This window comes from Manis javanica, chromosome 6, assembly GCF_040802235.1.
Source record: "Manis javanica isolate MJ-LG chromosome 6, MJ_LKY, whole genome shotgun sequence".
NCBI classification, from domain to species: domain Eukaryota; kingdom Metazoa; phylum Chordata; class Mammalia; order Pholidota; family Manidae; genus Manis; species Manis javanica.
Window position 1 is genome coordinate 47,879,331 of NC_133161.1, and position 13,813 is coordinate 47,893,143.

The 13,813-nt window shown below is 52.6% G+C and overlaps 1 protein-coding gene across 4 annotated transcripts; it reads left to right on the plus strand.

Moving 5' to 3' along the window:
• Positions 1-23: 23 nt before the first annotated feature.
• Positions 24-13,007, plus strand: HOXA11 (homeobox A11). Of its 4 annotated transcripts, none has more exons than XM_073238672.1 (6): positions 24-3,126; positions 3,979-4,052; positions 4,260-4,371; positions 8,930-10,077; positions 10,248-10,797; positions 12,178-13,007. In XM_073238672.1, the coding sequence occupies exons 4-6, from the start codon at positions 9,937-9,939 to the stop codon at positions 12,408-12,410; spliced, it is 924 nt and encodes a 307-aa protein (XP_073094773.1). In that variant the 5' UTR covers positions 24-3,126; positions 3,979-4,052; positions 4,260-4,371; positions 8,930-9,936; the 3' UTR covers positions 12,411-13,007. The 4 variants fall into 4 exon arrangements, with proteins under 4 accessions (XP_073094773.1, XP_073094774.1, XP_036846461.1 ...); XM_073238673.1 differs by lacking the exon at positions 24-3,126 and adding an exon at positions 3,188-3,325; XM_036990566.2 differs by lacking the exons at positions 24-3,126; positions 3,979-4,052; positions 4,260-4,371 and adding an exon at positions 11,541-11,649 and having other exon boundaries at positions 9,943-10,797; positions 12,178-12,310.
• The last annotated feature ends 806 nt before the right edge of the window (positions 13,008-13,813 follow it).

Below are 13,813 nucleotides of genomic sequence, written 5' to 3' on the forward strand. Positions count from 1 at the left end.
GAGAGATTCTGGATATCTGAGAGCCAAGTGCTGCTCCTGGGTGGTGTGCAATCTTATACTGATGCTTGTGAAGCTGCCTTTGGATTTGTGGGAGAAACATACACATTCAATATTAACCACCACCATCAAAACTATAATAATAAGTATTATATCTACTACTTATTGATCCCCTAACAGCACATCCAGTGCTGTTTAGAGTCATAAATAATGCATATGTATGTATATATTTCACATACACCTAGGGTAATTGTGTTTTTGTTAAATCCATGCAATGCACATATGCATTGAAACGCTGATGGAACCAGGAGCCTTATGATGAAGCATTTTGAAATGAAGTTAATTTTATCTTTGTCAGAGTAATTGTGAACCTAAGAACTATGTTCACTGTTTAATGGAAAATAATACTGATTGATCACCAGCCTGGCTGACAGACACCTCTCCAACCTGAACACTTAGAGGGTCTTAATAGATGGAGCATTAGAATGAATCTCTAAATCTGTCTCAAAACCAGCATAGTCTTGAAACATACATATGGAATGGTCTTGCGAAGTGCAATCAAATATTGCTGCGCTGAGGATTTTCACTCCACTTGTGGAATCAAATGAAAATGATGCTCCAGGTCAGTCTCCCCACGCCTCAGTTTCATAGCACTCCATTTCTAAATGAGCTGCCATTAAGTTAACGTCACAGCTTTCTCCCAAAATGTTTAAAGTGGTGGAAAATCCCCTTCAAAGCTGGATCAAACTGTGTTTATGAATAGCTCCAAAGGGGACTCTTCTTTTGACGGGGGATATTTTCCTTTAGATTTAAGAAATATTCTGAGCCTCCAGCCTAGGAAGGAGGCCAACAGCAGCTCTGCAGACGGAATGTAGCCCCTTACACAAGCCATCCCCACTGCGGGAGCTCTGGGTAAAGTAGTAGTTTTCTTTTTTCCTCTCTTCAGTTTTTCAAACTAGTGACAGACAATATTTCAAAGGTTTTTTCCCCCCTTGTCCTAGAATGGTTGTAGATAATGTCGGTCTTACCTAACTCTGTTCTGACTTTAAACACACATGGATCTTCCAGATAACCTGGAGTAACCATGTATTATGATGGCTCCCTTATGCCCAAACAGCAATTAGTCTAAACATTTAGAAAGAAACGCATCCAGAGGACACCAGTCATCTTATAGGAATAATAATGCCAGACGCTGGGATAGTTTTGTTGAATAGCTGATTCAAGCTTTTTTTTTTTCTTAAAAGGGAAGCTCTTTCTGAATAAGAAACTGTAAATATGAAAACAACAAGACACCTTTTTCATCCATTAAATTGGCACAGATTTTTGAATCATTGAATGGCCGGTCTTGTTGCCATTTTTAAAAATTGCAAATACAGGATATTTTTTAAAAACCTCCTTTTCCCTCTGCTCTTAATACTGTCAAGTTTATTAAGGTATTTTAAGTGGATGATTGTAAAATGTCACTTTGCATTTCACTACTAGTTATGTTTGATGCAGAGCTGAAGCCATCCATTTTTAAAAATTCTTTTTGAAAACAGAAAAAAATCAAGAAAGACACGTAATTTTTTAAAAAATTCAATCTAACTGGAATGTTTTCTTAAAAATTCACAAGGCAGCGAAATTCAACTAAGGAGGATATATGCGTGTGCGTGTAGTTTAATGACAGATTTCACCGTATAGTATATGTGCAGATTATACACCCTGCTGCATGTAGTTGGAGGGTTTGGTGAAAATGCGGCATCTCTCTTTCTTTCTGAGAATTGCCGCGTTTCGGAGTGGAGATGAGGCTGCCCCCAACTGCTTATCGCCCAGACCCGGTGGGTTCAGAGGCGCCCTTCCGGATTTGCGGACCTCACGGAGGAGACGCTAGGGGCTTGCTGATTTATGCGCATTCCTTTAAAGTTGATCGAATGCGTGTCAGCAGCCCAAGACCTGGAGAATCAGAGAAACGTGCCGCGACATCCCATTTTTCATAAGCAAATATGTAGCGTTACCCAAGAGGCCTGGGGGGATTTATGCCTAGGTTTTAGGACAGGCACACAATACGTTTTCATTTGCTAGGCCGCCGGGTAAAGCAGCCGGCTTCATCCTTTATGAAAACACCCTCATTCTGGTGGGTTGCTTCCATCCTCGCCCATCTACCTAGCGCCAACGAATGCCTGAAGTGTGTTTGCTACTTTTAATTTGAATTAAAGAGAAGAAAAAAGACGCTGGCACAAATTCTTCCGCTAAAGCAGACAAGGCCTTGCCACAGTTGATTCCATTTCTGCGGCTCAGTCGCGCCGCTGCAGAGCTGGGTCCTCCCGGCAGGAATTAGGACGGCGTCTCTGCCCGCTTCGGACCTTTGCTCGCGGACATGCGGCGGCGTGGAGCTCCCTCAGGTGCAGGCTTGAGTCCTATCCCGGACGCGCCGCTGTCGACTTGCAGAGCCGCCCGAGGTCGCGTCCGTTGGGGACAGAGGCGAGGCTCAAAGCCGGCCCTGCTCCCTTGGAACCCTGTGCTCAAAATGGAGGCCCAAACCCTCCCAGAGCCGGCCTCGCCTGACCGCTGGCGAGCCGACGGAGGCGTGCAGCAGGACCACAGGCCTAGGTCAAGGCCCTGGCCCCCCAGGCCCGCGCCAGGCGGACTCTGGAGGGCTGGGGACCGCGCCGCAGAGGCGCCCCGCAGCTGCAGGCTGACGTCACCGTCGCCCGAGCGGGCCTTCGCGGCCCTCTCCAGGCGTTATTTGATGAGGACAAGCCGATTCAAACGAATGTTTTGTGCGGGTATCCCCTTCTCCGCCCCGCCCCTGCCACCCCAAGAGAATAATCGGGTATTTAATCTCTCCCGGTCTTAATTCTTGGCAGCGTGGAAGGTGGTTTGCACGGGAAATAAAACTTGACAGGAGCATTTTCTCTAAAAGGGGTTCTGAGACGGGCTGAAAAGAAATGGTGTTTTTCGCTACCAAATACTTCCGCTTTCTGAGCTCCAGGCTGAGGGGTGGGGTGAAAGCGAAGGCGCGGAGAGCGAGCCGGACACGCTGTGGACCCGAGCGGCTGAATCCGGTGCTCCGGGCCGTCCTGGTCTCCGCCGGGACCTGAAAGCAGCCCCGGGCCTCGCTGCGCCCCGCACCTGGGCCCCGTTCGCCTCGTATGTAGGCCCCCGGCGCCGCCCGCAGCCCGAGGCCAGGGGCCCGCGCACGGGCGGTCGGCACCGGCAGGGCAGGGCTGGCACCCAGAGGAGTACCCTGGCGCTGGTTGAGGGCGGCTGGTGTCAGGCGAGAGAGGAGGGCTCTGAGGAGGGCCTTCGACCGCTTGTCGTTGGCTCTGAGCCTTTGGGCCTAGGGGAGGTGAGGGCAAGAGCTCGCAAAGGAGCTGGTGAGAGCGTTGCTGGGGGCTTTGTTCGGGCTGAGGGTCTGTGGACATTGCACAAAATGGAGGGGGACAAGGGGGTGAGCGGCGCAGGAGGCGTGGGTTGTCCGGGCTGCTATTGGGTGGGAGAGGCTGGACCCGGCAGAATCCCCTCCCGGTAGCTCGGAAAGCACCCCTCCCCTCGCGTCGCAAAGGTCAAGTCCTCGGCGCCACAGCTGCCCGCACTGTCAGAGCCGGTCGCGGCGGCTGTTTCAGGAACGCGCAGGACGGGGCACTGACCGGCAGCATGCATGTTCTGAGAGCTCGGGATCGCGAACTGGAGGCACGGGTTCTTTCGTTTTCCAACTACATCGTCCCCAGCCATATTGAAAAGCAGTTTCCTCACCAAGGGGGGGCCCAGACTATGTCTGTCGAATCCTGGAAGAGTGGGGTGCTGGAGACTTCGGAGCCCACGGGGACCTAATCTGGGCGAGCAGCAGTGCATGCAAGTTCGGAAGCACAGACATAGAAACGAGGCACTGGGCATGGCCAGCCACGTCAGGGGGGCCAGGAATAGGACAGGGGAGCAAGGACCCTGATTGGAGTCTCTTAAGGTCGCTGAGTCCAGGTCCACTCTCTCATTGCATGATAGGCCTTTGGTGAGACCTCTGATGCTCTTCTCTTGCCTGAAATCTGTACCAAGAAGGGAGGCACACTCTACCAAAGGTAAATATCCCTGACTCTTGGGCCCCAAGATACCCCTCGTTGTGCTCTGGAGGGGTGGGAGCCCCTTCCCTCTGCCCGCAGCCTGCCTGCCAGGTCACCACATCAGGCCTAGCAGTCAACAAATAGCACAAGTCCAGTCTGCCTCTGAGATTTTTGCTCCAGGTGAGTCAAAGACGCCCTGCAAATGATTTCATCTTTTTTTCACAGATGACAGAGAAGCTGGGCTTTATCCCCAGGGCTGATCATGAGGAGCACGGCCTTAAGGGTATACCTGCCAGAGAGATTGTGAATGTGTACCGCTGCACAACTGCCTGGCAGGGTATGTGGGGGAACCCCTAGGGCAGGGTTGGACTGGGCAGAGGTTTGCACTTTTCATCTGGAATGTGACCCATCGATTCCCGCTGAGTAGAAAGAGAGGAGCTCAGTGAACTGCACTGGGAGGCAGCTGGAGCTTGGGGCATGGGGCATTCCTGTGAGCCACAGCTTAGGGACCAAAACCCTGAGGGCCAGAGCTGGCCTCCTGTTTGGGCCGCCCTCTTTTATCCTCTTTGTTACAGACACACTTGGCTGGGAAAACCCGTTTAGGCCGAAGCTTTACAGAGAATAGAAGGCAGATGCTTTGACTTCACAGTTCCCTCTACCCCCATTTGTTCCCACTCAGTAGGGGAAGAAAACCCCTAATGAGTCCACAGCAATAAAAATAGTTCTTCTCAAAAGAAGTAACTATTTCTCCCATCAGTTTGGGATCCACTAAACTAAATAATAATTAGATTGCTTGGGTATCTGAGATACCCAGCTCAGCCCTATACCCCTCCCCTCAGTGGCCAGGGGGAAGGATATGAACTTTTTTCAAATGTTTAGGGACCTTGGAGGATTGAACCTGTGATGGAGATTGAACCAAGCAAAAGGTCAAGTTCAAGGCACTACCTGTTCTTGTGCTTTAGGGAAAGATAGAGGAGTTTGTGGGCAGGGTGTGTGCCTCACCAAGACAAGGGGATATATTAACCCCTGCCTCCATCTAGTAGTGATGGGGTGGGGGTGGGGGCTTCTGATATTTCATCACAGCCTTGATGGGATCCACAACTGTAGATCTTTGAGAGTGAGTTTTGGTCTGTCAAGTGGGCCTGTGTCCTCCCTCTAGGTCGGCTGCCATCCGGGATTTCCAGGCCTAGGAAAGCAGGAGCTGGGTCCCCAGAAGAGAAGGAGGATGTGTTGGTGAAAGAGGGAAAAGGAGAGAAAGGGCACAGTAGGGCCTTGAAATGGAGTCTTCAGAAGGAAGAGGTGAGAGAGCCAGTTCTGATCGTCGGTGAAGGCCTGAATTGGGGAAGAGTCAGGAACCCAACAGTCCCTTCTCTGTGCATTGGGTGTCGTCCAGTGGCACCTCAGCTATTGCTCAGCCTAGGAGAGGCATTAGAAGATTCAGGAGGCTGTGGAAGGGGACACTTGGCCGGGAAGAGGCAGGGTGGGACATAGGCAAGCAAGAGATGCAGGGAGATAGGACAGCCTGGTGTTGGCATTCATGCTATGGACTACACACTGAGCAGCCAAAGGGCTACAAGTGCAGGCCCTGGAGTCTTCAGAGTCTCAGATTTGGGGAACAATGAGTCACTGCCAGTGCCCAAGACAGCCCCAAGAAGAGAAGAGGGCCGCCTAGGAGCAGGCCAATTGGAGTTCAGATCCCCTGAGTCTGGATATGCTCCCTGTCTACAGGTCTATCCTCCCTTGGAGTGAGTGTTAAGCAGCCTATCAAGTGACAGTCCTTTCAGCTCAAGTCCCTTAAATGAGTGTGATGGAAAACATCCCTAGCACAACTCTAGCGAAAAGTTTTCACATTGCCCAGGTGCTCACAACAGTTCCAAGGCTACCCTGTGCAGGCACCACAGCAGGTGCCCTCCAGCTGCTGCCCAGACCCCTCGTCTGCAAGAAGAAGCGGAGGCAGCAGTGCTGGGCCAAGGCACCTGGACACACTTTATTCCTATTTCCTGCTTGGGTCGGCAAATGGAGTGCTTAGCATCTGCATCATCTTTGCCAGGGTGCACTCAGCCTGCCCAAGGAAGTTCCAGAAGGTGCTGCAGAACCCCCCAGCCTCTCCACCTTTCGGACCAAATTAAATGAAGCCTTGGAAAGCTTGGTCTGCTTTGGTGAGCAAATCGCCTCGTTAGCCACTTTCGCCTGACAAGGGTGGCGTGCCTGTGGGGCGCCGGCCTTCTCCTCTCCCGGTGGCCATCTCCAAATGCTGCATGGAGAGCAACGGGGACTGGCCCTTCGATGTCTGCCTAGACCTTGAAGTTCGGAAAAACAAGAGATCGAAATGGCTCCCTCCCTTCTCCACAGACACACACGCACCGTCAGGCTGCCGCCACTTCCTGCCTTTGTTTTTCTTCCTCCAAAACATTTTTGGCCTCTTACATTAGCTGCCGGGGGTGGGAGGTGCGGGGTGCTCCAAGTTGACGATTAAAGGAAATACATGCTGAAGAATTGTTTTCTGGAGATGGCCCCAAGTTGTGAAGCTCCTGAAAAAGAATTCCTGGGAAGCCAGTCTCTAGCCCAAAGTCACAGCCTTGCCCATCTCTGTCTCTTCAAGAAATGCAACTCAGACTTGGCTTTTCTGGCAGCCTTCGCCCTGTTTTTGGGTCTTCCCCTGAGCTTGGTGGGCTCATCTCAGCAAAGTGGAAGAGTCAATTAGGCTTAGGGCAAGGTAAAAACCAAGGACCCACAGCCCTGCCTCCTCTGCTGCCCCAAGATTTGGTCTGATCCTCAGAGCTGCACACACCCTGCACTCCCCTCCACCGCAAACATTCATACTGCCAACCAGTATATTCTGGGCAAGAGAAGCAGGCCAAGCCAAGAACAGCGAGTGCACAGCCTTGGGGATCTGAGCACCCTTTCCTGTCCCTGCTGGGGAACACCACTCCAGGCATTTTCCCTTTTCCTGGCATCAAAAGCCTTTCTCTCTTATCCATCTTCATGGCAGTACCCCCACACCACCCCCTTTCAGCCTGCAAGCCCCTCCTGGCATCCTGTTTCCATGTAGCTTTCAAAAATCACCCTGCCAGCCGCTCCCGGAGCTCTTTCCTCTGCCCCAGCCTTTCTTCGGGGATCTGCGTTTGTCTCCTGCAGACACCCATGGGATCCAAACCTGCCAGCACCCTCTCAGCTTGGCTCTCAAGGACATAGGGGGTACTGGTTATGCAGAACGGCACACATCTCCATGCGAGCCTTTCTGCAGGGATCCCCTCTCCCTGACGCCAAGAGAAAAAATGATATAATTAGGAACTGGGGTTGGGGGAGGCATCCTGGTGTCCCCCACTGGCGGGTCACAGCAGCCGGTCTGCTCAGACACAAGCTGAAGTTGACTGCCAAAACTGCTATAAAACCCCAGGTCTGTCTAGAACTATTTTCGGTTCTCCTAGATGCTCCCGGGTTCAATTATAGGCTTAAAAGCCCTAATACAAGTGCAAGAATTTGTTTGCCTTCACGCAGGGGCGGGGCAAGCCCCGCAATGGTGGCGCCTTTGTTATGGCAAAGTCACTGAAACCCCTCATGCATTCCTTTTGTTCGAGGGTCGGGTGGCGGGGACTGGGTGGGCTGCTGACAGCGTTAGAGAATCAAAACCAAGCCAGAAAATGGCTCAAATACTGCTGGTCACACACCTCTCCTTCTTCCTTTTATATTCAGTTTCCAAGAAAGAGACTCTGTGGAGAAATAAATATTTTGCCTTGATGGTCGCCGCTGGAAATTGAAGTTTTTTCACTGCAGGGCAATCCTGTAACTGTGATTCCCAGCTTTAGGAGGTCTCAAGCTACCCTTCCCCAACAGCCTTCCTTCCCACCAGATCTTCTCACACCACTACTGCCCTCTGCACAGCCACAGTGGACATTTATGTCGAGCTGAAGATGCACAAATAATTTCAAGTTCAGCTTTTAGGGATTTAAGGGGTATGAAAGTTCTTGCAGAAAATCCTGAATACAGAGTTCATTAAACCAATGTGTCCGAGTAGGTTGATTTGTGATAAGCTACCCTTGTAAAGGCAGAGAGAGAGGAGCCACGTAAACATTAATGCTAATAAATTAGTTTACTCCACTACAGAGTAATTACTCGATATTACTGATATTTACAGCGGGTATTCAAATGCAATGGTAGGCCATCATTTGGAGAAAATACATAATGAGAATAGTTCTTCTCCAGTGCAATGCATGATTAGATTTGTTATTGAGTCAGTTACAGTCAGCTCAGCAATAAATAAATAAATCGATGTTGACACTTAAATACCAAAAGATCTTAGAGTTTATACTCTAAATCTCTCCAAGATATATAAATACCTTCAGCTATTTCCCAAATGGGGAAAAGGAAAGGTTATCCTTTTTTCATTTTCCAACTTGCCTTCAGTGGCATCCAGCTCCTTCCAAGAAGATAGGTGCAGGGACACCTCACGGCAGAGCCCCTCCCTGGTCTTGGCCCCGCCTGGCAGCTCCATGCCCTCTTCTTTTGATTCTCCCAAACATGGTTAACTTATTTGTGCAGGATGGTGAGCATTTTTTTACCACCTTAATTTTTTTCTCTTTCCAAGAAAGCCAGACTCACGCTGGCCACTATGACCCCCATCTGTATCTTTAGTTCAAACCTAGCCTTTTCAAGGCGTCTTTGTCACCCAAGGTATTGGAAGTTTGGGTAGCACATCTCTTCTTCGGTGTTTCTGTTTCCCGCTTTCTTCTGTAGGATGAGTAGCAGGAAATGCGCCGAGCCTTCTGAGTTTCTGCCCTGCACATCCCCGACTGTAAGGCTTTGCAAGGAAGGAGGGGAGGTGTGTTTACCATTTCCTCAGCCACAGCTCCCTGGCCCTCACCCTCTCCTCACTGTCTCCACTCTCCCTACAGTTCTGGAGCTCCTCTAGCAGACTGGTGTCCCCCCAACTCCCCGAAGGTGCAGCATACCCAGGAGAAGGCTCCTCGGATGTCAGCGCCTCTAAAGCAGCCCAAGGCTCGCCTCAACTGCATGGTTTCCCGAGTCCTCAGCTCCAGAAGACCAGGCGGGCAGGCGGGCGGACCGGTACGCAGCGGCGCAGCCCCCACGCCTCTGGCTCTGCCGCGTGATTCCGAACCCCGGCAGGCAACGAGGAGGAGGGGGTTTCTCCAAGGGCAAGGGGTAGGGTGAAGAGGCCGGCAGGGAGGATGTAGGGGAGGTGGATCCCGGGTAAGACGAAGGCCCTTCCGGGACTTGCATATCCCTGACAAACCGCGAGGGAAGCCGCTTTGGTTGTTGGCGGTTTAGGGACGGAAGGCACTAAAGCGCTTCGGAAGTGACCATGAATGCGAGCGTGTAATCAAGTCACCGTGCAAATCGGGCAAGCCACGAGGCAGGCACATCCACGGCTGCAAACCCTGGCCCCGAAAGGGGTCCGGCCAGGGTCGAAGGAAGAGATGGTTCCCAGAACAAGCCTGTGGGAGGGGGACAGCGAAGAAGGAGGTGCGAACGCGAGCCTCCAGGCGAATAGATTCCAAGACCACGCACGGGCCACGCAGCGACGAGCTTTCACCCAGCCACCCCCAGTCTGTGGCATCCCTCACCCGGGGAGTGGTGGGTGGCAGGAGCTGAGCTCTCTCATCGCCCTCGGCGCACTTGAGGGCCAGGACTGTGCAGCTGAGCACGAGCGAGTGGCATGGGGGCGCACCCCAGCCTCGCCGCGCGCCGGGAGGACCCCCAGCCAACATGAGTTACACCGGCGATTACGTGCTTTCGGTGAGAACACCGAGTGACGATCTGTTGCTTCCCCTGAGGTGGCTACAAAGAAAGGAAGCCGGGGGAGGAGGAGGGGGGGGGAAGGAAAGGGGGGAAAAAAAAGCCGGGACTAGCTCGCAGCTTGTCAATTTCAACATCGGGTCACATGACCAGCACCTCCCTGCTAAGGATGGGGATAGATTTCCACGTCAGCTTACGTCTCCAAATTTCTACTTCACCGATCCGCTTCAAAGAGGCAGCTGCAGTGGAGAATCATGTTAAGCTCGGCTACTGCGGAGAGCCCAAGGTAGCCCAATGATGGATTTTGATGAGCGTGGTCCCTGCTCCTCTAACATGTATTTGCCAAGTTGTACTTACTACGTCTCGGGTCCAGATTTCTCCAGCCTCCCTTCTTTTCTGCCCCAGACCCCGTCTTCGCGCCCAATGACATACTCCTACTCTTCCAACCTGCCCCAGGTCCAACCCGTGCGCGAAGTGACCTTCAGAGAGTACGCCATTGAGCCCGCCACTAAATGGCACCCCCGTGGCAATCTGGCTCACTGCTACTCCGCGGAGGAGCTCGTGCACAGAGACTGCCTGCAGGCGCCCAGCGCGGCCGGCGTGCCTGGAGACGTGCTGGCCAAGAGCTCTGCCAACGTCTACCACCACCCCACCCCCGCTGTCTCTTCCAATTTCTATAGCACGGTGGGTAGGAACGGCGTCCTACCACAGGCTTTCGACCAGTTTTTTGAGACTGCCTACGGCACCCCGGAAAACCTCGCCTCTTCCGACTACCCCGGGGAAAAGAGCGCCGAGAAGGGGCCCCCGGCGGCCGCGGCGACCTCCGCAGCGGCAGCGGCGGCCGCGGCCACGGGCACTCCGGCAACTTCAAGTTCGGACGGCGGCGGCGGCGGCGGCTGCCGGGAGGCGGCGGCGACGGAGGAAAAGGAGCGACGGCGGCGCCCAGAGAGCAGCAGCAGCCCTGAGTCGTCTTCCGGCCACACTGAGGACAAGGCCGGCGGCTCCAGTACGTATAAAGGCAGCGCCCTGCGCTTTATGAAAGGGGAGTTGGAAATCTAGCGCAGCACCGCTGTTAAATTTTTATATGCTGTTTTATAAGCATATAAGGTTTATGAAGGGCCTTTAGGTTTCCCCCAACAAAACTTTGTTATAAAAGGCGGGATCACGTGGCGAGTGCTGAAATTGGCCGTGAAATACCCACCGGCCAAGGCATGCCTGCAAAAAAAACAACTCCCCTTTTCCCTTTTTTCCCTTCTCAGCTCCCAAGCCCGGCAGCTCTACCCCGCTCGGGGCCAACTCAGGGCTGGGGAGCCAGAGGTGGGGGCCTGTAAATTCCCCCTGCAAGGGCTCCAGGAACCTTTGATAGCGAGGTAATCCGGAGATTTTTATAAAAGCCATGTGTTGCGCTGGGACTCCAGTCCCGGCCCTGATTCAAAGGCATCGCTGTTTAACGATGGCGCTAGGAGCGTGTTTAACAGATAAACTAGCCGGCTTAACTCGAGCAATATATTAAAAGAAACAAATTAACCCAAAGTTGGCCTTTTTGTCCAAAGGAAGCCATTTTCCTCTAGCGCGGTGGCAATTACGTGCCGACTCCTGTCCAAATGAACGTTATTCAAAATTGTTATTCAATCTGTCAAAAGCAGGGTTTTTTACTTTAGGTCTTGGGGATTTTATGGAAAAGGGGAGCAAGTGGAGCCTGCCCGCAACTTTGGGAAACCTCTCTTCCCTCCACCCTATGTAAAACAGTGCGCCTCTCCTGCCGGGGACCAGGATGGCTGTGCCTTGGTGCTCATGGAGAGCCCAAGGTAGGGGGCTTCGGCTGCCACCTCCTCACCTCGCGAGGCTGCTCAGAGAGGTAGGAGCTGGTGGCCAGAACGCAGGCTGACAAAAGACCCGGCAGCCCCCAGATGTTGAAGGCCGAGTCCCGGCCGAAGTCTGAGAAAGACTGGAACTGGGGCCTCCTTTACTGCCCTGGGAACCCGCCGCCCAGGTGCTGGAAGGTGAAATGTCCGCAGGCGGCTGTTTGTTTAGTCTGGCGGGGCTGGAGGCAGGCGGCAACCCCCACTCGGCTGCTTTGAAAGCGGCTTCCGCGGCATAAACTCGCCTGTTGCTATGAGGAGCCCTTCTTTCTGCTCTGGGGGCAGAGGGAGTAGCTTCCCTGGGGGCCTATCTAGGGAGCTGGCTTTTAACTGGGGCCGAGCCTCCGCCAGCAGCCTGTCCCCAGCCGGCAGTAGGGGCCTGAAGGCTGGGGCCTGGGGAGAATTTGATGGGGCTTAGGCCGGGCCTCTAGTCCCTGGAGCAGCCCTTTTCCTCCATTCAGGACTCTAGGATGGATTGCAGCCCCCACACCTGGCTCACTACCTGCTTCTTTCTTCCTCCACAGGTGGCCAACGCACGCGAAAAAAGCGCTGCCCCTACACTAAGTACCAGATCCGGGAGCTGGAGCGGGAGTTCTTCTTCAGTGTGTACATCAACAAAGAGAAGCGCCTGCAGCTGTCTCGCATGCTCAACCTCACCGACCGTCAAGTCAAAATTTGGTTTCAGAACAGGAGAATGAAGGAAAAAAAAATTAACAGAGACCGTTTACAGTACTATTCCGCCAACCCTCTCCTTTAAGGCTCTAGCTAGCTGGAATTGGGTGGGGGGCTTCCTACACATGAGATTATATGCAGATTTTGCCCTCGACAAGGTCAAGACACATGGTGACTTTTGAAGAAAGGAGGTGTGCAAGAGGGAGGTGGCTACCCAGACATAGCCCCAAAGGAGGTGGCTGGAACTCTCTTGGGCATCTGTGGTTACTATTCCTAACAATTGGATTTGGAGTTCTCATCGTGAGAATGAATGGTTTGGGACCTCTGGTGGTTCAGTCTTGGAGACTCTGGAGCTTTAGGCTGGGTGTGGTCTCCATCAGGGACTGGGACCCCCGCCAGGCTTCTGGAAATCGACCCAAGCCCAGGACCCTCCACATGGAGCCTGCTCACCCCCAGGACCCCTGCACCAAGAAGCTATTCGATCTCCAAATCCAGTTCAGTATGGGGACAGGAGAGGGAGGAAGGGGAGGGATTCCTCGACATCCGAAATGGGGCTGCTTTCCAAACCCAGTGTGAAAGACTGCTGGACTAAGAGGTGGATACGAGGTGGGAGAGGGATGCTGATCCTTGAGGGAAGAAAGTCTACTATTCCAGGTGTCATTAGTGGCTCTCCACCTCTCCTAGCCACTCACCACACTGTCCCAAGCCTGAACTTCTGGTAGTCGTCTCCTGCAGCCCACCTAGTTTTTCCTCCCAATGAGGGTCTTTGACCTGGCCTGCCACTCAGGCCCAGAGCAGACTGTTCCCGAGGTGGAAGGCATCAAAAAGCCAAGAGGCTGCGCCCAGGCCGCTGGCCCCAACATCCCTGCAGGAAATGCCTGTGGAGTGCGGCAGCCTGGCAAAGTCTCCGCCACACTTGATTGAAGCTTGGATTTGCTCAGCGGAGCAGCAGGCCTGGCCCCCGGTTCCCAGCTATGAAGGGCTCAAGTCCCTCAAAACACCCGGTTCCAGCGCTGCACCCTGCCATTTACCACCCCAGAACTGAGCTTAGAAGCTTCCGGCGACCTTCCAAGAGCCGGAGAGCAATTTGGAATTATTTTATAAGATAAATATTATATTATATATATATTTCCCTGCAGGAACCAAAGCGAATTTTAAAAGATGCAATGTAAAGGGGGAAAAAAGATGAAAATATTTAAAGGCTCTATCTGTTTACAGTGTTCCACGGTTAAACTCACTCTGCTAAGAATATTTGAATGTATGCTTCATACAGGGATGGTGTTCAAACGACTTGTAAATAAAGGAACCATAACCTATTTTGTTTGAATACATTTTTTTCTGCCATTAGTTGATTTCCTTTCGGGTGTTCAAGATGGGGGGAAGGGCGTTGGGAACGGTATTTTTAATTTCTTACAATATCTGAAAAGGGGATGCTCTGAAGTAGCTTGGCCCCCCAGGGTTTGTGGACCTCAGCTAAGAAAGCCAGGC

Excerpts from the sequence above, each read along its gene's own strand:
- HOXA11 (XM_036990565.2), top strand. The coding sequence starts at position 10,086 with ATGATGGATTTTGATGAGCGTGGTCCCTGCTCCTCTAACATGTATTTG. Across the intron at positions 10,798-12,177 it reads GGACAAGGCCGGCGGCTCCA|GTGGCCAACGCACGCGAAAA; the intron begins GTACGTATAAAG and ends CTTCCTCCACAG.